This window comes from Microcaecilia unicolor, chromosome 9 (genome assembly GCF_901765095.1).
Source record: "Microcaecilia unicolor chromosome 9, aMicUni1.1, whole genome shotgun sequence".
Taxonomy (NCBI): domain Eukaryota; kingdom Metazoa; phylum Chordata; class Amphibia; order Gymnophiona; family Siphonopidae; genus Microcaecilia; species Microcaecilia unicolor.
Window position 1 is genome coordinate 224,582,340 of NC_044039.1, and position 27,342 is coordinate 224,609,681.

General features: G+C 45.0%; 2 protein-coding genes across 4 annotated transcripts in view; both read right to left on the reverse strand.

Moving 5' to 3' along the window:
• JDP2 (Jun dimerization protein 2) overlaps positions 1 to 3,326 on the reverse strand; it is a 33,706-nt gene extending 30,380 nt beyond the window's left edge. Inside the window, exons 1-2 of one of the 3 annotated variants that reach the window (XM_030214296.1) lie at positions 3,239 to 3,326; positions 1,496 to 1,717 (exon numbers count right to left, since the gene is read on the reverse strand). In XM_030214296.1, coding sequence (XP_030070156.1) covers positions 1,496 to 1,696 — 201 coding nt within the window. In that variant the 5' untranslated portion in view covers positions 1,697 to 1,717; positions 3,239 to 3,326. The other 2 variants (XM_030214299.1, XM_030214298.1) reach the window with 2 other exon arrangements.
• Positions 3,327 to 24,224: 20,898 nt separating this feature from the next.
• FOS (Fos proto-oncogene, AP-1 transcription factor subunit) lies at positions 24,225 to 26,344 on the reverse strand. The gene is made up of 4 exons (XM_030214253.1): positions 26,196 to 26,344; positions 25,822 to 26,067; positions 25,414 to 25,521; positions 24,225 to 25,291 (listed from the first exon to the last, which is right to left on the reverse strand). The coding sequence occupies exons 1-4, from the start codon at positions 26,328 to 26,330 to the stop codon at positions 24,749 to 24,751; spliced, it is 1,032 nt and encodes a 343-aa protein (XP_030070113.1). The 5' UTR covers positions 26,331 to 26,344; the 3' UTR covers positions 24,225 to 24,748.
• Positions 26,345 to 27,342: the final 998 nt, after the last annotated feature.

Below are 27,342 nucleotides of genomic sequence, written 5' to 3' on the forward strand. Positions count from 1 at the left end.
TGGTGGAGATGAAAACGGTAACGGAATTCAAACATGCGTGGGATATACATAAAGGAATCCTGTGCAGTAGGAATGGATCCTCAGAAGCTTAGCCGAAATTGGGTGGCGGAGCAGGTGGGGGGAAGAGGGGTTGGTGGTTGGGAGGCGAGGATAGTGGAGGGCAGACTTATACGGTCTGTGCCAGAGCCGGTGATGGGAGGCGGGACTGGTGGTTGGGAGGCGGGAAATACTGCTGGGCAGACTTATACGGTCTGTGCCCTGAAAAAGACAGGTACAAATGAAGGTAAGGTATACACATTTGAGTTTATCTTGTTGGGCAGACTGGATGGACCGTGCAGGTCTTTTTCTGCCGTCATCTACTATGTTACTATGTGGTCTACTTGTCCTGATTTTGTGTATAAAGAAATATCCTATGCTTCTGTGATTAATCAAATTTCTCTTAGATTTACTATATACAGTACAAATTGAGTCAAAGTCAAACAGTAGAAAAATAGAGGAAGTTGGAATCAAAAGTTTGGTGTAGCAACTGCACAGCCCTGGGTAAACCGTACTGCTGTAATCTTAGTGACATGATAGCACTGCTAGCTAACTAGTGACGTATGTAACTGTTGATAGTCACTAGTGGACATATGATTTAGGAAGGGGGTGTGAGGGTTTCATCGATCAATTAAAGGGGTGCAGGAACAAAAAAAAAAGGTTAAAAACCCCTGGTATATTGGAAAAAAAGGGAAAGAAGTAACAATGAAAAGTTATAAGCTGTACTAAGAATTGAAATGCTAAGTTGCAATGTGTGTATTGCCACTACTGTACAGCTGTAATGTTGGACTAAGGGTTCAATAAAGAGTCTAAAATAAACAATCATAGTGCACTGAAATGGGCCAAACGTACTGGACATCAACAACAAAGCATGACAACTGGATTTGATCTTAATTATGAACAAGTTTACACGCTCCAAGGTCAGGAAAACATTTTTAAAATAAACACTTTGTACTGTAAATAATTACGAGGATTACACTTTGCAACCTTTTAAGTAAGCAAATAAGGTTTTAATTTACCTTTGTATATCAATACTTCTATATCTGCCTCAACTGCTTCTATGTTCCAGGATTATGAGGCCTCTGATTCTCTGAAAGACCCTGCATGGAAACACAGCTCAAGGCTGAGGCATAAGGGGCCAAGAAAGCTGGAAATAATCTTCACTACCCGGAAATGAGATGTGGCTGCAGTACTGCTCACAGATTGAATGGCGAGGTGATGGGTGAAGCTGGCAGTACTACGTGCATAGAATTTGGGGTTTTCAGAAGCTGGGTTTTCTCTTGGTCCTCCGCAATACAAGGCTGCAGAGCTGCCCAATGAGGGAGAAAGGGTTGCATTTACCTTGGGGGATCATCCTGCAGCATCATCTCCGGTTAGGCACTAAAATGAGTGATGGGCTCAGCAGGAAAAAGAGATTTAATGTTTGGAAACAGCAAGATCCTACAGCCCATGCCATTACCTCACTTTTCACCAAGTGTGGTCTCTTTCCAAGCTTCACATCCAGAAAATGCAGGGGAGAGATGATGGCTCCTAGCTTGTGAAGACCTGTAAGCTTCAATTCCTTGGTTGTTAGGGCAGTGGTGGGGAGTGTGAACAGGGGCCCAAGCCCTGGCAGGGTGCCAGCAGTCAGAGACAGGTCAGGGATCTGCCCTGGCATCATATCCTGAGGTGGAACTCAGAACTGCAGAGTAAGAGAGAGAAAAGATCTGATTAGAACTAAGACTGGACACTTTGAAATCAGTGCCAACCCCCACCCTCACCAGCAGCATTAGTCTAAGACATCAGTAGTCATTCTGTACATGACCGGGGGGGGGGGGGTGTCTCAAATACCTTATGCCAGATAGAAGGGAAGAACATGGAGATACTGGCAGAGCAACAGAGGGTGGAGATGGGGCCTTGGTAATGCAATAGCAGGAGTCAGATGCCTTGGCAGAGCTGTGCCTGGGTTTTAGTACCAGAATAGCGGGAGCAAGGTGCCTTGGCAGAGCTGTGCATGGCTTTTAGTACCAGAATAGAGGGAGCAAGGTGCCTTGGCAGAGCTGTGCATGGGTTTTAGTACCAGAATAGCGGGAGCAAGGTGCCTTGGCAGAGCTGTGCCTGGGTTTTAGTACCAGAATAGCGGGAGCAAGGTGCCTTGGCAGAGCTGTGCATGGCTTTTAGTACCAGAATAGAGGGAGCAAGGTGCCTTGGCAGAGCTGTGCCTGGGTTTTAGTACCAGAATAACGGGAGCAAGGTGCCTTGGCAGAGCTGTGCATGGCTTTTAGTACCAGAATAGAGGGAGCAAGGTGCCTTGGCAGAGCTGTGCATGGGTTTTAGTACCAGAATAGCGGGAGCAAGGTGCCTTGGCAGAGCTGTGCATGGCTTTTAGTACCAGAATAGCGGGAGCAAGGTGCCTTGGCAGAGCTGTGCATGGGTTTTAGTACCAGAATAGCGGGAGCAAGGTGCCTTGGCAGAGCTGTGCATTGGTTTTAGTACCAGAATAGCGGGACCAAGGTGCCTTGGCAGAGCTGTGCATTGGTTTTAGTACCAGAATAGCGGGAGCAAGGTGCCTTGGCAGAGCTGTGCCTGGGTTTTAGTACCAGAATAGCGGGAGCAAGGTGCCTTGGCAGAGCTGTGCATGGGTTTTAGTACTGGAATACAGAGGGTGCTTAAGGCATTGCAATGTTAAGCCTGGGGGGAAAGATCTGCAGGCTCTGCTGCTTGACACCTACATTTTTGCCTCAGTCTCCCTGTGGGTAACATGAACTACAAAACTCTTAGCTCTACAGCCCCAGTAACCAGAGGAGAGACTCAGTGTCTGCTGTGACCTAGGCCTGTAGCCTCCATGCAGCTAGATATTCAGTACCTGAGCACTCAGCCTAGTAGTGCAACAACAGACCTATCAAACACCCTGCCTGCAACAGGAGAAGGCCACGTGCAAGTAAACAACATCTGTGATGTGAGTGACACCTTCAGCTCCAAGACAAGCAGAGAAGCCCAACGTCATCAAGTGCCAAGTGCCAGTCTCAATGCACACGCGGATACAACCGAGCAGGGCCAGGACCTCCTCCCCCTCCCCCTCCCCCACATACACAGACGCAGATACCAAGCCACGCTTACTTACTTACTGGACTGCTCTGCTCTGACGCGCGCGCACCCTCCTCTCCTGTCTCGCGCTCTCCACTAGCTCCCACATTCTCCAGCTCCCGCCCCGCCCTCCTACCTGCCACCTTAGCCTGCAGGTCGCCCGTCACCAGACCCGCAGTGCTCCCTCTCCGGCGTCCCGCCCACTCTGACGCAACGTCCTCCGCCCCTTCTGATGCGCTTCCTATTTCCGCCGAGGCGAGACCCAACAGGAAACGGCATGACGTATAAAAGGTTGAAGCCACTTAGCTTAATCTCTGTTTCCCCTTTCCCGCGAAGCCGTCTTTCTACGTACAAAAAGCAAAGAAACCTATCAGCTGAGCTGCTGGATCCACGTTGTCCTTCCATTGAATCTCGCAGTAATTCGGATGTACACAGAGGAAGTAATATAGTAACTTTTCTTTGTTATAAATCTTAATCAGTGTGTCATTTGGAGGGGGGAGCTGGTTACAGGGATATCCTAGAACGTGTTATATTCGTGCAAAGATTTTTTTTCTCCTGCTTAAGTAGAGGAGTGTGGTAGCCGTGTTAGTCCACTCTTAAGGTTATCAATAGAAATCAAACAGAATAAAACATGGAAAAGAAAATAAGATGATACCTTTTTTATTGGACATAACTTAATACATTTCTTGATTAGCTTTCGAAGGTTGCCCTTCTTCCTCAGATCGGAAATAAGCAAATGTGCTAGCTGACAGTGTATATAAGTGAAAACATTCAAGCATTACTATGACAGTAAAATAGATACCATTGGAGATTCTACATGGAATGTTGCTACTATTGGAGATTCTACATGGAATGTTGCTATTCCACTAGCAACATTCCATGTAGAAGCCTGCGCGGCCACATTGCTGATCTACAAGGGCCGACTTCTACATGGAATGTTGCTAGTGGAATAGCAACATTCCATGTAGAATCTATAGAAATCAAACAAAATAAAACATGGAAAAGAAAATAAGATGATACCTTTTTTATTGGGCATAACTTAATACATTTCTTGATTAGCTTTCGAAGGTTGCCCTTCATCCTCAGATCCTGCTAAAACAGTCATCGTGTTATGAGAATCAGGTGCTCAACATTCAGAGATTCTATCTATCTATTTATTTATATCATTTATACCCCACATTAAACATGAGTTAGGTTGAAACCTGGGAGCATTTAAAATCTTTTTTCCCCCCTATGCCTAGATCAATAGACAAATATGGTTTTGGTTTGTGGGAACTTGTGCCTTTTGTTTCGTGGAATGCAGTGGTATAAAAATGCACTAAATATATGTAAAAGAAAGGTATTAAAAAATGAGGGTAGAGCTATCATCTTGCAGAAGTCCAGTGTAAATGTGCCAACATTTTCCAGTTATGTGATATATATTTCTTCTTCAAGTTTATTTTATTATTTATTTGTGACATATCCCAAATTATCCCAAGTTTGAGTTCAATGCGGCTTAATATAGAATACATAACAAAGAATAAAGCATAAGAAAGTAATTTGTTGTAAGAATCCACTTTTATTATATAATATCATCAACATACTTGGATGGATGTTTAACATTTATTTTTATTACATTTGTACCCCGTGCTTTCCCACTCAAGGCAGGCTCAATGTGGCTTACATGGGGCAATGGAGGGTTAAGTGACTTGCCCAGAGTCACAAGGAGCTGCCTGTGCCTGAAGTGGGAATTGAACTCAGTTCCTCAGGACCAAAGTCCACCACCCTAACCACTAGGCCACTCCTCCACTGTTGCTACTATTTGAGATTCTACATGGAATGTTGCTATTCCACTAGCAACATTCCATGTAGAAGTCGGCCCTTGCAGATCACCAATGTGGCCGCGCAGGCTTCTGCTTCTGTGAGTCTGACGTTCTGTACGTACGTGCAGGACGTCAGACTCACAGAAACAGAAGCCTGTGCAGCCTTCTACATGGAATGTTGCTAGTGGAATAGCAACATTCATGTAGAATCTCCAATAGTATCTATTTTATTTTTGTTACATTTGTACCCTGCGCTTTCCCACTCATGGCAGGCTCAATGCGGCTTACATGGGGCAATGGAGGGTTAAGTGACTTGCCCAGAGTCACAAGGAGCTGCCTGTGCCTGAAGTGGGAATTGAACTCAGTTCCTCAGGACCAAAGTCCACCACCCTAACCACTAGGCCACTCCTCCACTGTTGCTACTATTTGAGATTCTACATGGAATGTTGCTATTCCACTAGCAACATTCCATGTAGAAGTCGGCCCTTGCAGATCACCAATGTGGCCGCGCAGGCTTCTGCTTCTGTGAGTCTGACGTTCTGTACGTACGTGCAGGACGTCAGACTCACAGAAACAGAAGCCTGTGCAGCCTTCTACATGGAATGTTGCTAGTGGAATAGCAACATTCATGTAGAATCTCCAATAGTATCTATTTTATTTTTGTTACATTTGTACCCTGCGCTTTCCCACTCATGGCAGGCTCAATGCGGCTTACATGGGGCAATGGAGGGTTAAGTGACTTGCCCAGAGTCACAAGGAGCTGCCTGTGCCTGAAGTGGGAATCCAACTCAGTTACCCAGGACCAAAGTCCACCACCCTAACCACTAGGCCACTCCTAGAAATTGTACCTAAAGCAAAGAGTGGAGGAGTGGCCTAGTGGTTAGAGCACCAGTTTTGTAATCCAGAGGTGGCTGGTTCAAATCCCACTGCTGCTCCTTGTGATCTTGGGTAAGTCACTTAACCCTCCATTGCCTCAGGTACAAACTTAGATTGTGAGCCCTCCTGGGACAGAGAAATATCCAGAGTACTTGAGCTACTACTGAAAAAGGTGTGAGCAAAATCTAATAAATAATAATGCTAAAGTCAGTTTTCAACAGCATTTTCTCAGTTATTACCCAAATGCAAACGCAATTATAATGTTAATAAGTTTTGGATGTTGTTGAATTCTATTGTTCTGTCTCACTATATTTCCAGTTTTGGCACCATAACAAAATATAAGAACAAGGACAAAATATAAGAAAACCAATGGGCTGCATTGGGGGCTTAAAGCCCATTTAGTTATGTTCAATCAAATGAGAGATCTGTATGAAAGAAAATATTTATTTTTATTATTTTGACTTATGAAATCACTTGTCCCTGAAATATGCACAAAACAGAATAATCCATTTGTACAAAAGACATGAAAATGTGATTCCTTGTGCCCCAATGAAAGGAGAGTTTAATTTTACTTCCAGTCTTTATAACATCGGGCTTCCCAAGGCAGATTACCACAACTGTTAAAATTAACCCATCAGTACACAAGATATCCAGGTCCATATTCAGTCTGTGGCACTGAAATTTGGCCATGCATTACTGTATTGTATAGAATAGAGTAGAAAAATGAGCACAAAATACAGCCTTTATTAGTGCTGTTTCAACCAGCTACAATAATTTTTGAAGCAGTTTTAGTGATATAAATATCATGAAATCAAAATTGAGTATCTACATATGGGAAGCTTTCAAATAAATTACAAAGCTCTCAAATAAGTAAAAAAAAAAATCAATCTTTTGTCCTCCACCTTTTAAGGCACTGCATATCCAATTGCCTATCTAGATGGACCACACTTAGGCAGTCCATTAGTTCTAATCTTTTACTATTGCTTTCAATAGTGTATGCTATTGTTTTGGGTGAATCAGTGACTCTGCTCTGCCTACTACCAGCAAACTTCACTTACTGGCTTCAACTCGTATATTGGGCTAGATAGCTTCCTACCATCTCATAACCTCCTTGGGCAGAACGCAGATGAGGGAAGGCCATTGGGTCAGAAGGGATGGGGAGTTTCAGAATAAAGGATGGAAAGGAGGTTAGATTAAGAAAAGGAGCGGCTTGACATCAAAAAGCTGAAGCCAATTAGATTAATCTCTCTTTCCCTCCCCTCCATGCAGCCATCATTCCCCTTCACCCAAAACAAAGCAAGCAAACCTATGAGCTGCTGCATCCCCGTTGTCATTCTTTATTGTTGGTAGCACTTTTATTTGATTTCACTTATATTTTCAAACATGCCGGCTTGTGCAGCATACGGATTTACACAGAGGAAGTATTGGTTTCATCGGTTAGAGTAGTAATTAGTTCTTATTGTAAATCATTGTGTCATTTGGAGGGGCTACTTAAAGGGACTCCCTGTATTTGTGCAGAGATGTTTTCACCTAGTAAAAGGCCACCAAAACAGACATCACGTTATGAGAATCAGGTGCTTAACAATGAGACTTACTATTTATAAGTACAATTTTAAAAAACAACAACGTTAATTAGATTGAAACGTGGGAGGATTTAACATCTTTTTTTTCCCTGTTCCTACATCAAATTTTATTTATGTATTTATTTATTTATTGCATTTGTATCCCACATTTTAGTGGCCTAGTGGTTAGGGTGGTGGACTTTGGTCGTGGGGAACTGAGGAACTGAGTTCGATTCCCACGTCAGGCACAGGCAGCTCCTTGTGACTCTGGGCAAGTCACTTAACCCTCCATTGCCCCATGTAAGCCACATTGAGCCTGCCATGAGTGGGAAAGCGCAGGGTACAAATGTAACAAAAATAAAATAGCTACTATTGGAGATTCTACATGGAATGTTGCTATTCCACTAGCAACATTCCATGTAGAAGGCTGTGCAGGCTTCTGTTTCTGTGAGTCTGACGTCCTGCACAAGCGGAAGCCTGCGCGGCCACATTGGTGATCTGCAAGGGCTGACTTCTACATGGAATGTTGCTAGTGGAATAGCAACATTCCATGTAGAATCTCAAATAGTAGCAACAGTGGAGGAGTGGCCTAGTGGTTAGGATGGTGGACTTTGGTCCTGGGGAACTGAGTTCAATTCCCACTTCAGGCACAGGCAGCTCCTTGTGACTCTGGGCAAGTCACTTAACCCTCCATTGCCCCATGTAAGCCACATTGAGCCTGCCATGAGTGGGAAAGTGCAGGGTACAAATGTAACAAAAATTAAAAAAAAAAAAAAAAATTTCCCCACCTTTTTGCAGGTTCAAAGTGGCTTACAATGTGTCATTCTTGGTGGTAGTGGATTAGAACATAGTTACTTATTGTTACATAGAGAATTAGAGTAATATGGTAAAGGTTAAAAACAAGCAGATATAAAATAATTACATATTTTGCATAGAGATTTTGAGTAACATAGTAGAAGTTTAGAGCAAGCAGAAATTATAAAAATAGGTCTGTGTAAGGGAAAAGGAGACGCGTTTGTTGTTCTGTTGCCCTCCAACTTTTAAGGCACTACCTATCCAACTGGAACAGCTTTTGGCTTTTTACAGATGGACCACGCATAGTCAGTCCATTATTTCTAACAATCTTTTGCTATTGATTTCAATAGCGTTTGCTTTTGTTTTGGGTGAGCGAAAATGGTGGCAAGCGCCACCTACTGGCTTCAGCCTATATAATGGGCTAGATAGGCTCATACCGTCTCCTGTTCTCAATCTAACCTCCTTGCTTGATGGCATCAAGGAGGATGGAGAAAGAACAGGAGATGGCAGGAGCGTGTTTGCCCATCCTGTGGGCTGAAGCCAGTAGACAGCCCATATAGAGTCACCCAAAACAATAGTAAATGCCTATTAAATCAATAAGAAATGCTTATCAAACATATAAACAGCAAGTGACCGACTCACCTGCAAATGCACAGTAGAGTCATAACGCTGAGAGTGTAGAAGTCCAAGCCCCGCCTCCACCAGCAGTACAGCCCAATAGGGAGGAGGGCTTGGACATGGGCGTGGAAATCAGAGGAGGAGGGAGCAGGGAGGGAAGGAGGGGGTGGAACTGAGGGAAACAGACGCTGGGGGGAGGGCAGGGGAGAGAGCAGAGTTGGTGGACGGGGGGGGGGGGGAGGCCATAGGAAAACAAAAAACTAGCCCATTGTTAGGGCTTAACGGCTAGTTATAAATAAATTGCCTACGTGTGATCCATCTGTAAAAAATCTGAAAAGTGTTCCAGTTGGATAGGCAGTGCATTAAAAGATGAAGGATAAAGGATTTTATTTATTGTTTTATGGTAGATCTAGAGGACATGAATTGAGGTTGAAGGGGGACCTGACTCAGAAATAAAGTCGGGAAGTATTTTTTCACTGAGAGGATAGTAGATACCTGAAATTCCCTCCCATTGGGAGGTGGTGGAGATGAAAACGGTAATGGAATTCAAAAATGCTCCTCTCTACCAGACACTACTCAACCTCCACCCCTTGCCCCCCCCCCCCTCAACATCCCCTGGTCTGTTACCCAGATCAATTAAAACATAAGTTCTTTCTTTGTGTTTTTCTCTTATCAAATTAACTAAGCTAAAGTTGCATTTTGTTAAGTATCATACTGTGTACTCTTGGTGGAAGATTTTGTATATACCATTCCCAAATCGAGAAACCATTTTTTTACGCTTCACAATAAGACAAGCACCCCTGGCCTCTCATTCTAATAAAGCATAGAAAGCAATGCACCACTGAATGTGGGGGGGGGGGGGGGGAGTACCAATTCTGTAAAATATATTTAGTGCCCACTATAATGGCTTTAAAGTTCCCCCAAAATTTAGGACCCAAAAAGGTCTGTATAGATTTACACTTCCGTAAGGCATAACAGAAGGCAGCATCTGCAGCTCCGCATTTAGTAGAAAGGGATGTAAATGTCCAAACAGAACCTGTTCCATGACCCATGGAGTATAATCATTAGCCAAACAATAACAAAGCACAAAACAAAATCCAAACAGCAAGAAAAAGTACCAGGAGTCTTCAGAAGCGGGACAAACCTTTAATTGCACATCATATGTCTTGTACATAAATCTTGTACCACTGACCTGACACAGGCTGTATTTCAGCACAAAGTGCCTATATCGGGGTCGTTCAGTTGTAATTGTCTAGAATGAAGAAACCAGCCAAGAGCTGAAGTCACATCAAATGTGACTAAAATCTGTACAAAATCTTCCTGCTTACTCTTCACAGGAGCACAGCGTCCCTCTTACTCCAAGCGCTTGGAATAAGAGGGACATCCATGTTGTGTCAATAGTATAAGATTTATGTACAAGACATACGATGTGCAATTAAAGGTTTGTCCCGCTTCTGAAGGTTCCTGGTACTTTTTTTTTTTGCGGTTTGTATAATCATTAGTCATCATAACCCAGACTTTTTAAGTGGCGAAGAAGACACAATATATTATATGCATGGATATTAGGGACACCTAAACCTCCTGTTACCCAGGTTCCATATAAAAGTTCCAGTCTAAGCTTGGGTTTTCTCCCTTGCCATAGGTTATCAATAGAAATCAAACAAAATAAAACATGGAAAAGAAAATAAGATGAAACCTTTTTTATTGGACATAACTTAATACATTTCTTGATTAGCTTTCGAAGGTTGCCCTTCTTCCTCAGATCGGAAATAAGCAAATGTGCTAGCTGTAACAAAAAAAATATATAGTGCTTGGGGCAATAGAATTACCCTGAGAGAGAACAATCAAGGCTGAAAAATTACATGGTGTTGCCACAATAGGTGGGAGGCAACAGTGCTCAGCTATGAGTGTCTGCGGCAGTGAGTAATTAGGCAGGTGGGAAGATCACATCAGGAGTGCCTTAGTAGCTGCGCATGTGAGCTGTGTCGGGCCATTTGGCGATCCGGGTGGCTTGGGGAAAAACACCATTTGGAGAAGAACATTTTTTTTTTCAGTAGTTTGGTGCTCCAACCAGCAGACTACTATCTTGGAGAGTGGAGGATGCTGTGGTTAATTGTGGCAGCTGAGAGGAGCAGCGTAGAGAGCACATACTTGCCGTATCACCCCCAGGTGAGAAGTCTTGGTTATGGGCTGCCGTTGTTCAATGGTGGGTCGTGCTGCTCTGAATAGGGTGCCTGCAGTGCAGGTTGTGTGCTGTCCAGAACTGGACTCTCGCAGAGCGTGGACCCCGACCCCCAGTCGCAGTTCACCTTTCAGAGTTCGTCTGCATCCAGTGTTCCTGCAGCCTCGGGGCACACTGTTGACCTGACTCAGCTGGTCGTCGCCGAGCATGGTGAGAGTGAGACAACACCGTCTTTCTGGGCTGCAGTATGCTGCGGTGTGCCAATGTTTGATTGCACTGCCAAGTCCATGATTCTTCTTGCAAAGCCCACAGTGCCTGCTGGCCAGCATGTCTGTGAGAGAAATGGTGGTATATCAAATTTGAAATAAACACAAATATAGCAGACGTGCATGGCCTGTCTAAGCCTGGAGCTCAGGTGCCCCTGCCAATCCCCAGGTCTCTGAGGGTGACTCTAAAATGGAAAATCCCTCTTTCCTCTGCTCAGGATTCCCGGTTGTTTTATCAAAAGTTATTGTGTCTCCTCACTGGGGTTATAATTCTGCTTCCAGTGTATGGAGGGGGGATAATGTATTAAATGCAGGGCTTTTTTTGAGGGGGTACTGAGTACCGGCATCTTTTCCATTGTCTGCTAAAATTGATCGATGAACCCCAAGTTTTAATGAAAGAGCTCAGGCTCTACACACCAATTCTGCCTTGTCATAGATTCTATGACTGGTTGCAGGGGACCTGGCTATTTTGGGGTGGGTCCCTCAGTGATCACCCCACCCCTGAAGGGTGGCCTAGCATTTGAGTACTGGCACCTCTTTTGCTAGAACAAAAGCACTGGATAAAAGGGACCCATGTGTGGGTGATCAGACCATTGTGACATCACTGATGAAATTGGCTGTTAGCCATTGGTGGAATGAGGCATTATGACATCACATTATCAAAAGTGAGCCAAGTATAGAACAATCAATCTAATTACAAGTTAACAGTAAAATAATGTCTTAACAATAGCTCATGTTGATAAGCCCCCTAAATGAAAGAAAAAAGAAATGCCTGTAGAAATCAAAATCACTGCTACATGTGATAAAAGCAGGGCTTTTTTGGAGAGGGTACTTGGGGGTACTGAGTACCGGCACCTTTTCCATTGTCTGCTAAAATTGACCCATGGACCCCCAAGTTTTAATGAAAAAGCTCAGGCTCTACACACCAATTCTGCCTTGTCATAGATTCTGTGGACCTGGCTATTTTGGGGTGGGTCCCTCAGTGATTACTTCACCCTGAAGGGTGGCCTAGCATTTGAGTACCGGCACCTCATTTGCTATAACAAAAGCACTGGATAAAAGGGACCCACATGTAGGTGATCAGGCCATTGTGACATCACTGATGAGGTTGGCTGTTCGTCATTGGTGGAATGAGGCATTATGACATCACATTATCAAAAGTGAGCAAAGTATAGAACAATCAAGCTAATTACAAGTTAACAGTAAAATAATGTCTTAACAATAGCTCATGTTGATAAGCCCCCTAAATGAAAGAAAAAAGAAATGCCTGTAGAAATCAAAATCACTGCTACATGTGATAAAAGCAGGGCTTTTTTTGAGGGGGTACTTGGGGATAATGAGTACCAGCACTTTTTCCATTGTCTGCTAAAATTGACCCATGGACCCCCAAGTTTTAATGAAAGAGCTCAGGCTCTACACACCAATTCTGCCTTGTCATAGATTCTGTGACTGGTTGCAGGGGACCTGGCTATTTTGGGGTGGGTCCCTCAGTGATCACCCCAGCCCTGAAGGGTGGACTGGCACCTTTTTTGCTCGAAAAGATGCACTGATTAAATGTGTCTGTTCACAGGGGTTATACTGCAGTTTCCAGTGCATGGAGGGGACTTTTGTGTTTTAAGTGTCTTCTCACTCGGCTTTCGGCCGGGCGATGGATGTTGATGTAACCTTGCTTCCAGACACCGCCATGCTGCTGCGGTTGCCAGGGGCAACGAATCCTCTTAGTGGGTAGGTTAGGGAGCATCAGGGCTACGTGCCGTTCTACGTCATGGCGGATCCACCGTCTCCAGCACGTACACCGCAACCACACAACGCTCCCTCATGCCACTTGCCATTTATGGTAGCGGAAGTGATGACGGAATTGGGCGGGCGGACGAACGTTATCTACGGTGTGTGACGCTAAGGCTTTGTTGTTCCTTTCGCTCTGCCGTGGAAACCAAACAGTAGGGGCGCGCGCGCGAGGCGAGATCCGAGCATGCGCAGACAAGGGAAGGCGTTGGGTTGCCCGGGGTAACCGGACAAATAGCGGGCGCGTGAGGTTGGTGGAGTTACTGTGTAGTCTTTCAACTTTTTTGGCGCTATTTTCTGCTTAGCAATTACGTGTATTTTATATATTATGAGAATGAAATGTGTGCCGTTGCTCTGCACACGGTCTCCAGAGCACCTCAGTCGCCACCAGCCGGGCCTGACAAGCCCAGGACGCTGCTGTTTGCTGTAAGACACAGGCCTCTATAGAGACCCCATGAAGAGAATGCAACAAACGGAGGGGGAGGGCCTGACGATGACTGGATTGCTGACTTATATTCTAAAAAGGCAAATAGTGTACACAACAGCAGTGGGGGGGCCGGGCCCCCCCACACTTAGGGCTCAGGCCCACCCAACAGTAGCACACATTTAGTGGTAGCTGGAGAGGATCCCAAGCTCGGCCAGATGAAGACTTCCTCCTGATGGTAACGAAAATGCTACTCTCCACGATACTGGCACCTACGCATGCTCAGTTTTCAGAGCGTGGGATGTTTGACCAGGGCAATACAAGACCTGGAGAGATGAAGCTTAAAAATACATGTTTATATGATGAAAGAAAGACTCGACAATAAGTATTTTTAAGCTTCATCTCTCCAGGTTTTGTATTGCCCTGGTCAAACATCCCACTTCCTTCTATACCTGTGTTCTCCCGTGGGTCGTTCGAGTTCTCCGCTTGACTGCGGATTTGGTTTGAACAGGTTTTCAGAGCATGCCTGCTGCAGACTGCCAAGGTTGGAAAGAAGCGGTTTCCCACCAGCTGAGATGTTTTTTTTGGGGTGGGGGAAGAACAATTGGTGCCCACTCAGTTCTTCCTTAGGCCCACCCAAAATCTGTTGTCTGGCTACGCCCCTGCACAACAGTCGCACGGTGCAAAAATAACAAGGAAAACAGATCTTTGAGCTTGGTAATAGTGAACCAGTTCACTTCCTGAATCTGGTTAAACTCATTGGGCAAGCAGGCCAGGAGGTCGTATGCAGGCTTGTCCAGCCTCAGTCCTTGAGGACTACAATCCAGTCGGGTTTTCAGGATGTCCTCAATGAATATGCATCTGGTACATAGGGCAAACGGTCAAAAAAGTAAAACATTGCCTGGCTCAACATCTCAGTAACATTCGTTTATCCAAAATTGACACCTTGTTAGTGGAGCACTGGGTAACTCAAAATCATGAAATATCTGATCTGCGTTTTGTAGTCTTAGTACAATTCGAGATCACTAAGGGGGGCAACATCCTGCACAAAATAATGCTCAAGGAGCAGCGTATGATATATGAATGGCATACGGTGATCCCCTCCGGACTTAATAAGGAAGTGGAATGGATGAGTTCGGCATTTCACGCAGCTGGGGCTATCTATCCACCAGATATAAGGAGAGCGCATGCGCTGGCATTTTTCAGCAGCTGTGCCATTGTTCCAGGGCACCTGTAGGAGGTCGATCCTATGGAAGCAGCCTGACAAGTTAAAAAGGTAGAACATTTATTGTTTACATTATGAAGGTAGAAGGGAGTACTGAGCATAAGAATGGGATACATGGTTCTTGTGTGTTCATAGTTAAACCCCTGAAGACGCGGCAAGGTGAAATGCATCGATTGTGTAGGGTTTGACGAGCTTAAGGCGCTGTCTAATTGAGTGTAAACTAAGAAGGGGATCTGAGCTGGAGTACGCCACACTTTATTGAATCCCATGGAAATATTAAGGGAGAAGTACGATACAGCATGATTTAGTGCGAGAAGGAGAATATCGGGCAATTTATAAGGACAATTGGAACACCATGATCAGATAGATTTTGCAATATCGCTGAAGGAAATACAGCAAGCTGGAAAACGCAGCAACACTTGTAAAAAGGAAAGTGGTGCCACAGAGTGATAAAAATTTAAATATAAGACTTTAACAGATAAACAGGAAAACATTATTTAAAAAGAAATGATGTATCAAATGGAAAATTAGAATTAGTGTGTCGCACAGTCTCCAAGAGTGTAGTGGTGGAAACAGAGAAGAGAGAGTGAATGGTGATAGGTATGTATGGACACGTATGGATGGAATGCATGGGAACTATATAAATAATGTAAAAGTGGATTTTATTTGCATTGTGCTATAAACAAAAAAAGAAATTGAAGTTATCAACAAGTAGTTAATTGTTTATACAATGAATATGGATGAGATATATTTGCATGCACTGCCTCCATTGTATGTAAATAGATCTCATGCATATTCATTGGGGAAAATCATGAAAACCCGACCTGGCGAGGGCTGAGGTTGGATACCCCTGTATGAATTAAGGCATCTGAGAACTTTGCCAAAACCAGAACCGAATACAAAACCAAAGCTCTATAACTAGAAAGCAGAGAAGGCTTGTCCCCATCAACCTCTAGATCTCCAACCAGTCTGACCCCACAGAGGTACAGCATCCACAGCTGGACATACTAGTATAGATGAGGTTTCTCCAGCAACTTATGCAGAGGCATTATCATCTCCTTTTTCTATTTGCTAAGCCTCTTCCTGTGCACACTGTCATCCTTTTGGCCACCAGTCCCATCCACTAGCGGAAGGAAACAGAGTCCAAGTGCTTCACCCCTTAAGGACATTGTGCAGCCTGGAATGCTCAGTATTCTTTGTTTCCTAGCGGATGGTGGATGGATTGTGCAGCTGCTCTCTGATGCTTGGCTAGTAGCTCCTGCCCTGGCTTGTCCAGGTGGCAGTTCAGCAGGGAGTTTATGTCTGAGTGCCTTCTGCTTCTGTTTGCTATGGATGATATTTGGTGGTCCCGGGTCCCTCATCCCTCAGCTGGGGTGACAGCTGGTAGTACTAACTCCCTCCCTCCCCACCCCCCAACCACTTCAGCCCTTAATAAGCTCTTGTAGTGCATGGGTAACTGGTGACCAGCTAACAACAAGTATACCTCTATCTTATTTCTGTGCAAATCTTCACTTTTTGTGCCTACTTGTAAGCTATTTTGTGAATGCATGACTGATTTGGAAGCAAACCACACCACAGCAAACAAAAACAGATTTGTAATCTTATTTTTACAATTTTTACTTTGCTTCCTCCCAGGGATTTTTGTTGCCTCTTTTTTTTTTTTAATTTTCCTCCCCCCTCTCTTGCGCTTCATACGGCGGTTGTTCCTTTTGGTGGGACGATGGCCGCTCTTTACTTTTCCCTTCAGGTTCCTTTCTGGGGTCTCTTTGCAGTGCTCTGTCGCTTTTCTCTTTGCGGGAGGTGGATTTGTTTTTTTCCCGTCCAGTCCGCCTTTCCGTTCCTCGCGGATGTGTAGGTGGATGATTTCTGGTGGGCAGTTCATTCGTTCCCATTGGAGACCGGCTGGTTTCCTTTGTCAGCAAAAAAAAAGCAAAAGAGGGAACCGAGCGGAGGTTCACTTGTTTTCCTGCGCTTTCGCTTGGTTGGTGCTTGGAGGGCAGGCTCCACTCTGCTTTGTGGCCTGGCTTTTCTTCTGCTGTTCTTGACGGGCCCATGAGTTTGTATTCTTGGCAGCAGTCCTTGTTGCTTGAAGTGCTCTGATTTCCTTGACTGTGCCTCCTCTCCCTTTCCTTTGCTGGGCCCGGGCTTTTCACTAACTTCTAGCATCCTGTCTGGGCTTGGCATTCTGCCCTTCTTGTTTCTTGAGTGGAATCTCATCCCTCGACTGTATTCAGGCCCTGCTGGTGTGCTGGCTCCTGTTCCTCTCGACACAGTTCTTGATCTACTGTTCTTCTCTGAATGGCTTAGGGTCCATGTGGTCGGCAGGGCTTGTCCTTACAGTGCCCGCCACTCCTGTCTAGGTGGGCTGGTGTCTGCTCACCTGTCTTCCATGTCCTCTGGGCTTGGTCACAGTGCCTGCCCCTGCTGTCTACTTTGGTCTTCTCCTGCACCAACTGCTGAGTGGTTAGCTTGCCAAGGGCTTTTGTGGTGGCAGGGCTCAGAGGAGTGACTGCACCTCACTTTGGGGCAGAGGTTCTGTATGTGGCTGTCTCTCCATATTTCTCTGGCACTGGAGTGGACTCGGAGGTGGCTGCCCTAGCGACTGTTCAGCCCATTCCATATGGTTTTCTGTGTCCTTGGTGTGGTCTCTCAGGTCACGTCTTCAGGGGCTTAGTCTCCTGGCCTTTCCCTTCAGATTGGATGGTCCTCCAAATCCCCTCTGCCTTCCAGTATTGGTTGTTTGCTTGGAAAAGAGCTGCCTTTCTATTTCTTCCATGCAGCTTCTTTCCTCCTTGGTGTATGCCAATCCTTTTTTTCCGTGTAGATTGCCCCATCTCTTTAGGTCGAGCCTGGCCCCACTGGAAGTTGGACAGTGTTCTTCTCTGGGTGCCGATTCTTGCACCATTTCTGTCTGTCAAGGCTTGCCCTCTCTCTGGATTCTGAGCCTTGTCCTGTCTTTGTGTGTCAAGACTTCTTTTTTCTCTGGATGTCGAACCTTGCTTTGTCTCTGGATGGTGAGCCTCGCTTCATATCTTACTGTTGAGTCATGCCTTCTCAGAATGTTGAGTTTTGTCTTATTTCTGGATGTTAGTTCTATGTCTCTGGAGGTCACCTCTTACTTCATCTCTGGGTGTCGAATCTGGCTTTATCTCTGGATGTTGCATCTTGCTCCTTCTCTTGTCTCTCGAGATGTTGAGTTTTGTTTCGTCTCTGGAGGTTGTCTTGCTTCATTCCAGTCTTGCTTTGTCGCTGGAGGTTCAGTCTTTCTTCGTCCCAGTCTTGCTTTGTCCCTGGAGGTAAAGTCTTGCTCCCTCTTGGGATGTCTACCTTAGCTCTGTTCTGCAGGTCCTGTCTTGTTCCATCCCTGGAGGTCAAGCTTGCTTCCTCTCGGGATGTCGACCCTTGCTCCACCACTGGCTGTCAAGGCTTGTTCCACCTCTGGAGGCCAAGCCTTCCTCCTGCTCTGGATCTTGAGTCTTCCTCCCTCTGTGGATGTCAAGGCTTGCTCCTCCTGTGGGGGTTGTGTCTTCCTCCTTCTCTGGAGGTCATCCTTGCTCCTTCTCTGGATGTGGAATCCTGATCCTTCGGAGTGTCGAGGCTATGTCTCTGGATGGCGAGCGTAACCCCAACTCTGGACATCGGGTCTTGCTTCATTGATGACTCTGGAGCCTTATTTTGTTTCTCAGGGTAAGACCTTGTGTCTTTGCTGACTGTCGGGACTTGAGTTTTCTTGGACGGTGGACCTGGGTCTGTCACTGAGTAGTGAATTTAGCTCCATCTCTGTGCAGTGAGTCTGCTCAGTCTCCTTTGGTTGCCTCCTGTTCCCTGTCTTGCGGTTGACCCTGCCCTTCCGCTACAGGTCACATGGGGGTTCTTTGCTAAGGGCCCGGTGTGGCTCTTTAGCTACGGGTCGCCTGTGGCTGGCTCCTGTCTCTCTTAGGTGGCTATTGCGGGACGGCGTTCCTGCACATGTGGCATCCTTTCTTTGTCCTTTCTCCTTTAAGAGGTCTTCTCCTCTGGCAGCAGGGCAGTGAAGTGTTTCTGGTTGTGGGGGGCATAGCCCTTCCCTGTCTTGGAATGTTCTTCTGTCCTTTTGGGTTGGACATGGTTTTGCCTCCAACTGTTGTTTCTGGCTCTGCCATGGGCCAGGCAACGGTTTTCCCCTTGGGCCTTCGTGTGTGCCTTGTTTCGGCAGTGCCCGGTACCCTCCTTTCTGGTTGCTTGGCACTGTTTTGACATCTAGGCTGTGCCTCTATCTCTACCTCGTTTTGAGGCTCATCTCCATTGTTTAGGCGCCAGGACCTGTCACCCACAGGATTACGATTCAGCTCTCTATCTTTGGGGTTCTATGCCTAGTTTTGCACTTTCTTGCTTCTGACAAGCGGAGCATTCTTCCATCTATGTTGGTGGCTCATCCATGGGGCCTGTTGTGATCATGCTTCTCCTGGTATTCCTGGAGGAGGTTCGGACCTTTTTCAGTTCTGTTTCATGGCTTCCTCTCTGAGGCTCGGCAGAGGTTAGACTCTGTGCCAGTTTGGAAAATGTTCCGTGACTTCTTCCCTCACATCTCTGCAATCTTGTTTGGGTTTTCTTCCCACAGTCGGAACTTCTGGGCATCTTCGCCTGCTGGGTTCTCCTCTCAGGGATGTTCAGCGTCTTGGTGATCTTTTCCTTCCTCTTTTTGGGGGGCATTGACGTTATTTTCAGGGTCCTTTCCCGCCCTTCTTCTGCGACTGCTTTGCTATATTCCATTGGTCTAGACTGGTCTGGTATTGATGACAAGGAAGGAACAATTATGTTCTTTCTTGATAATTTTGTTTTCTTTAGTCATACCAGTCCAGATGCCCACCCTGTTCTGTTTGATCTGTTCTCTTTGAGTCCTTCCTTTGTTGCTGTTCTAGGAGTCTGTTTTTCTTTAAGTGACTGATTTCTTGTTACACTTTGGGTAGCAGGGTCCCTTCCTTGGGGTTGGTAGTCCCCCTTCCTCTTCTGCTTGTGCTAGTTGTAGGCAACTATGGCTTCTGCTTCAATAATGAACTACTACTCCTGCCTAATGTGAAGCCTGATTTGTGCCTCACCTCGTTATTCGATGGATGGTATGGCTAGCCATTGGTTGCCCATACATCCTGGAGTGCCTTCATTCTGGTAGTTGTTGGCTTTCCTATGTTCTTATTTGAGGCAGTTAAGAGCACCATTGCTTGGCTATTCGAAATACTGAGCATTCCAGGCTGCACAATGCCCTCAAGGGGCAAAGCACTTGGGACTTTTTTCTCTGTCTCCTTCTGCTGGTGGATGGACATAACACATTGGTCTGGACTGGTCTTGTATGACTAAAAGAAAATCATCAGATAAGAACATAATTTTTCCTTAACTAATGTAAATAACCCTAATATTACCACTCTGTATTTCTCATACCGGTATTGGCGAATACCACATTGAGCCTGCAAATAGGTGGGAAAATGTGGGTTACAAATGCAATAAATAAATAAATATTAAAATTATTTAAAATTTAAAATCACCATCTAAGCATATATTTGTTGAAAGTGAGGCACCTTAAGTTTCTTTCTAAACACTAAATAGTCCCTTTCATTGCATAAGCATCAGGTAACATATTCCATTGATGCAGGTCTGCCATTGAGATAGCAGAAGAGTGAGTACCTGCTTTTCTTGTAGCAGGAATTTTTCATAGTAAACTTTGGCTACAACATAACTCACCCTGGAGTATACTTTTGTCAAATCCCTTTATTGCTTTAAATTTAGACATAAATATATAAACTTTCTCCAAGCCCTTCACCAGTATAATATATTTAGCATAAGGGTAATATGCTTGCATTTTTCTTCCTACTGATTACCCCATTCAAAATCAGATTTAAAGATTGCAATAATCCATCAGATATCCCTAATATAAGATGTTACAGTAATTTATATACAGTAGGATTAAGGTTTGAACTACGGTTCAAAAATCTTCCTCATAAAGCAATCTTTTCAAACCTCTTATTGTTCACGATTTAAAAAAAATAAAACACCATGATCAACTTTCAAAAGCTAAGGTCTCATCATTGTGCATCCAGTACTAAACGACAGTAATGTACTTCTTTAGCTCACGTAACCATTACCATCAAGAGTCATAGAAGATGGAAAACTATAAATAGCTCACATCTTATGTATATAAGAATACTAAATCCAAATAAATCATTTTTGTTTCAGTTTCCTTAAAACAAGCCAACTAGAAATGCCTCACATTCCCACCCAGGGAGTATAGAAGCTCAGGGCACTGCCAGATCGAGGAGGCCATGCCTCCACCACCTACGTGCAACTCCAAGATGTTACCTAAAGGTAGTCCAAGTTCATTTTGGAGTGTTGCAAAACTTTGTATGAAAACCTGGTTGAAGGCCAGATGGTGGTTATTAGGACAGTAATGCATGTCGTGGCCCTGTGGGAACAGGCCACAGAAGGACATTCATGACTCTTTTTCCCTCCACCTGTGAACTGGATACCCCCACCAAGCATATTAATAAATTTAATTTTTATGTTCACCTATAACCTGCCGTGTGGCATTTGGTCAGACTGTTGTACTATGCTTGCAGGTATGATCATGTGACCTCCTCCCCACCTCCTTTGTCTCCCAGTTACTTATCGATGTAAATTTAAGATCTTGCTTTGGACTCATTGAGGTCTTCTAATTTCTCTTGTTTTCTACACTCAGTTTGTTCCACTGTCTGAGATTTGGAACGTAGTAACCTGTGGAACTTTGTGAGTCTTAAAGTGCTTTGAAAGTAAGCCCCTTGATGTGCTTCCTTTTGTTATCTTGTTTCTTACTTGTGGATCGTACTTTCTAACAGAATTGTTCTTTCAGAAATTTAAAGCTAGTCGTAATGTTCTTAGGCTTAGAATATTGCTTAATTCTCCTGAGTTCAAGTGGGGCTTGGTAATGGGATATTTGATGTCTGTTTTTCTTGGAATTCTATAATGTGACTTTTTTTTTATTTTATTAGTTCGTATTACTTTGCTTAATTTGTTGGTACACAAGCAGTGCCTGACCAAAGGAAGCCAGTTGAGCCTCAGCAAGAAAAATCTCCACAGGCAACCTAAGGCACCCACACTCGTTCCCTTTCTGTCCTGGCACCCTCTCCCACTCTGTTCAAAGCATATTTGGATAAAAGATGAGCAATACACCCGTTTGAAATCAGGACCTGTACCTTTGGTCTTCATTCCTAGGTCTAGAAGGCCAGTGTCAGGTTTTCTGAAATCCCTACTGAATACATATTCATTTTTGATTAGCATAATGAATACATATGAGAGATTTGCTTACAGTGGAGGCAAGCAGGCATGCAAATCTCTTTCAAACATGTTTATTAGAGATATCCTGAAAACCTGACCTGATTGCAGCTCTCAAGGACTGAGAGTGAAGACCAAGGCCTATACTATTGAGGCACATGGACAAAATTGCAAATTCTTCCCTGGCGGAGGGGAGGTGGCTGCGATTCTAGAACAGGCATGGCATCCATATTCCTCGAGGGCCACAACCCAAGATTTGCACAGTGACTATGCATGAGATTGATTTGTATGTACTGCTTATATGCACAATACAGCTAGATCTCATGCATATTCATTGTGGCCCATGAGGACCACTGGTTACCACCCCTTTTCTAGAAGCTTCTAGCCTAGGACTGGGGATAGCTTGTTGTCTGTTAAAATGGACGTTGCGTTCCCTTGCACTCATTTTCCTTCAGAGCCAGTTAGCACAGGGCTAGCCAAGCTGCAGCACGTGACAGCCTTACCATAACTGCTTCTCAAGAATATAGGTCTCAAAGTAGCAGGAGGGATGCTTACCAGTAGGTCTGTGTTGGTGGCCAGATGAACCTGGGGTTTCTGATTCTTAATCAGGGGCTTCAGTGAATCGGGCAGGAACATCATGTCTCCACCCCCCCCCCCCCCCAAAAAAAAAAAAAAAAAAAACAGAGCAGCAGCACCTGCCTGGCCCATCCCAATGTAGGTATACATCAAAAGCTTTTAAATAGGCTCCAGTTGATGCAGAACACTGCAGCAAGACTGATGTATAGATGTAGGAAGTATGATCAGATATCCCCTTTGCTGAGAGAACATTTGGTTGCTGGTGAGATCTCAGATGGATTTTAAGGTTTCTTATCTTTCCTTCTAGTAGAGTAATAGCCCTTTTCAGTTCTTTGTTGAAGCTTGGTTTCCCTTCAGTTAAAGATGTATGCCTTAAACATTTTCATGTCATTCTTGTAAGATCTGGAATATTATACCTGTTTCTGTTCAGATTAACCCTATTTAGGCTCTAAAGTATTATTTGTTTGGCGAATACCTAGGTTCTGTTTAAAATGATGTAATATCTTTTATGCAACCTGCTTTGATTCCCTGGCTGATTTAAGCGGAATGAAATGTCCTGTAAACCAGTGGCGCCAAAGTTTATATGTCTGCCTCACTGTGTTGTTGCAGGGTTGAGAAAGTACTAACAAGGGCTAAACTGCAGCCTGCAAGGTAGTCAGATGTGTTTGTCTGTCACTCCTTAGTCATTTTGAATATGAAAGACTAAGGTAGAGGCAGGTGTATTGTCAGAAAGCTGATTGGTAGAGTCTGCCCCTCCCATTTGAGCTACACTGCCTTCAGATTTATGCTATTGTTTTAAAAAGATAAAAGTACTTTTGCAATACTGTTATTTGTGTGAGAAATAAATATATCTAAGAAGGATATGGGAGGAACAGAGACCAGGTGTTCCTCATATCAAACACATCTGACTTGCAGTTCAGCCCTTGTTAGTACTTTTTCAACCCTGTAGCAACACAGCGAGGCAGAGGTATAGTGTTTCAGAATAGAGATGGGGGGGGGGGGGGGGGGGGGAAGCATAGCCCAGGGGGGATTATAGACATAGATGCACCTATCTAGAGACTCCCCTACCTTCAAAAGACACAAACTTTACCTAAAATGTAAGAACAGAAACTACTGAGAATTTTAAAACACAGAAGGCAACTGCTTAAAATGTACAATGCAGAAGAAATGGAGAAAAGCATCCTTAGTAAATTCTCTTGCCAGACTTTGTCAAAGGTTAGGCCTGGGCTAAGGTTTGATAATATTCATACACAGCATGGTAACTTGAAAAGGCGAACTGAATCTGTCTGTGTTTGCAGCACCTCTGCTTCCATATAGGAAGACAAGGTAATTAGTGTCACCTCCAAAGGCTGTAGAGGAGGATAGTGGCAGCACCTACAGCAGTAATCATCTCATGGGGGACCGATAAATGTCACAGCCCTGCTGCTGGATTTTGGAAGTAGCCACAGAACCTGCTTCTGTCATGGAAATAAGAACCAATCAGCTTTCACTTAGCTCTGCAGTAACATTTCAGGCCTCTTCAAGGCCTGTCACCCCCTCCCCACTGCAGGAGTAATCTGACAAGTCCTGTCTGGAAAGGGAAATGGGACTTGATATACCACCTTTGAGGTTTTTGCAACTACAGTCAAAGCAGTCTACATATATTCAGTTGCTTATTTTGTACCAGGGGCAATGGAGATATAAAAACAACAAAAAAAGTTTCTGCTGCCTAATTTTTTTCTTTTAAGGGACAAGAATGGCAGGGACAAGCTAGGACAATTTATATTACTATTTTATTGACAATGTTTAACAGTCAGCAGTGCTTAAACATGTCATCCAAAAGTCACTGGTAAATACATACAACACGTCAAGTTAGAAAAAAATAAATATAAATATTTGAAATTCCATCTTCATAAATTAAAACACAATAAAACGTTTTCATGGAAAACTTCAGTACATTCAGACTACATGTGATAAGTCAAACCACAATGAAGGGAGCAGGCTCCAGTCCGGGGACTGGCAGAGAGGTCTTCAAGTGAACCAGTGATTAGCACACTATTGCCATTAAGACAGCCTTTGTTTAATTAGCTGCTCTCTAACGTGAAACAATCCAGCACCAAAGTTAAATTGGAGATTAATGCTAGTGAAGGAAAAGGAGAGCGTTACAAGTGCAGGCAGAGCCTGACATGCTACAGACTTTGGACAGCTCCAGGGCTTGTCACTTCACAATATGAGCTCCATGCTTTTTGCTAAGTGTCTGGAAGAGGCATGGGGCAAATCACAAGGCGAGCAGGGTAGGCGAGCTGAGGGAATCAGAGGATTGTTCATTGCTGCTGCTTCCCCGTCGATGTGCTGTGCCACAGCTTGGGAAAGATGCCGAGTCCGGGTATGTGAAGACAAAGGAAGACGTGTACGTGGTGCAGGCGGGGGTGCAGGTCACCACCGGAGTGCTCAGTGGCTCTAGGTCTGCACCCAGTGAATAAAGTGGCTCCCACTCTACAGCACAGAAGGATGAGCTCAGGTCCACATCTGGCACAGAGCGGGCAGTCGCCCCAGTGCTTGGCCTCAACAGAGGCAGGAGGTCATCTAAGGGCTCAGCCTTTAGCTTGTCTGGCTGCAAGAGGAAGAGTGGTGCTGGAGGATCAGGGGACAGGCCACCATGGGGCTCCGAGGCCTGGGGCAGAAAGCTTCCGCGTTCATCAGGGATTTTGCAGGAAGGCTTGTGAGCTGCTAGGATAAATTCCAGCTTCTCTTTCTCCTTCATCAGGTTGGCAATCTCTGTTTGCAGGGCAGACTTTTCATCTTCCAGTTCATCAGTTTCCTTTCAAAAGGGAAAAGAAAGGAGAAATGTAATTTAAAAAAAAAAAAAGGTTGCCATGATGTAAAGTTTCAGCAAGAGGCCCGTGCAACCCCAAGAAAGAGGACAATTCCAGGACTACTTACAGCTTGTAAGGTGTCAGTCAGCTCTCGCCTTCTGTTGCGACATTTAGCTGCTGCCATCTTATTCCTTTCTCTCCGGATCCTCCTTTTCTCCTCTTCCTCTGGGGACAGCTGTGAAGAAAGGTGCATGTCAGGATTCATGACCATCTAGTCACCCATCCGCCACTGCCTATAAGCTAGTGCTACATCCAGTCTTTGAAAACCCCATGTGTATTTCAGGTCTGCACTGAGCTGAATTTGAAAACAGACCTTCCATGGAGAAGCCTTTATAGCATCTAGGGCCATCATGGAAGTATTCATTATGTTACTACTTTATTTTACTTTGCCTGCCCCCACCCCCATCTAATATCATGGAGCTATAAGGCATAGTTAAGAAAGTTGCTCTGCTCCTAGCCTGAAAGCAACATTCACCTGTTCAACTTTGCCCCTCCTGCCGAAGCTTTGCCCTCTGCTTCCTGTAGTCTTGAGTAGCCCAGCTCTGGAGCAGGTGCTGCCCGAAGACACCGGGATCCCGTAGGGGTGGACACGGCTCTGGGAAGGAGCAACCGAGGAAACCACCGTGGGCTGGACCAGCCATTGCAGATCTGGAGAAGTGGAGATGGCAGTGACCGTCGGTACAAAGCTGGCACTGCTGGCGACAAGATCAGTGCAGAAGTCCTAAAGAGAAGCGACACGATGACATTAGACGCCGTCCGCTGCACCTGAGCCGGCAGGTTAAAAATATCCCTGACGTCAGAGTGACGCGCAGTCCTCAGTGGCTCGTGCTGCTGCTGCTGCTGCCTTACCTGTGCGTTGGGCGAGCCCAGGCTGGAGAAAGAGTCCGCTGGCGAGTGGTAGTAAGTGAGGCTGTCTGCGGCCGGCGAGGCGGTGCTGCAGCGGGATGAAGCCGCATCGTAGTCGGAGAAGCCCTGGTACATCATGGTCGGTGCGTTCTCTCTCGACTGGCTGCCAGAGGACGCGCCGAGCCGCCTTTTATACTCTTCCACCGAGCCAGCCCAGTTTTATGAATGGAAGTGCGTAATGGGGAAGCGGCTGACAGGACGGGCTCACAGGAGAGGGGTGTGGGTTTCCATTCGCATTGCATGGACGGTGCCTTGCGCGGACCTTGCCCCTCTCTTTCTGCTTAACTGATGTCTGATTATACAACTATTTACAAAGGAACACACACACACGTAGCTATGTGCTTTATTATTTCAAAAAGCGAGGAGTAGTAGTCCTGAATACCCCCCTCTCTTTTTCCGGACGAATGGTTCAGTCCGAGCTCGGGAACCCGTTGACGCAGATATCCTAATATGGAATACATCCTGTTTTGGGGGCGGGACTGACGGGAACTGCCCCTAGGCTGCCAAATGAACGCTGGGCTATTTTTTCCTCTGACACTGAATACAAGTTAAGGCAACAGCCGCAGGGCTCCCGTGTCTCCATCACTCACAGACCTCTTTCTATACATATAAACAGCATCAGAGCAAACCCAGCACTCCAACCTTACACACATTACTCAGACTTTATTTATCCTCTGTCAACTTACCAAAACATAACCATTTGCATAGCCAATACTTTTATGATTATTTATTATGCTAGAGGAATAGGAGCGCAATGCAGATTATTGTGTCTTCCGAAGGTGAGCTACAAGAATATTAATCTTAACCAGCTACTACTCCCACAATCAAAAGCATATTCTGAATTCCTGAGCAGAGGGATTCTCAGATTGGCACAGGAAAGTGGGAGACCCCAAGCAATCATTTCCCATCCTCCCCTCTAAGAAACCCCTTCCTCTGCCCTCACTAAACCACTCCCTTAACCCTCCATTGCTCCAGGTACAAAATAAGTACCTGTAACCACAGAAAGGCGCTATGGATTCGTTTCACTCCTCCTTAGAGGGTTTATTTTTGGGTGGGGAGGGGATAAGAGAGGCTAGGTTTGGAAGAAGAA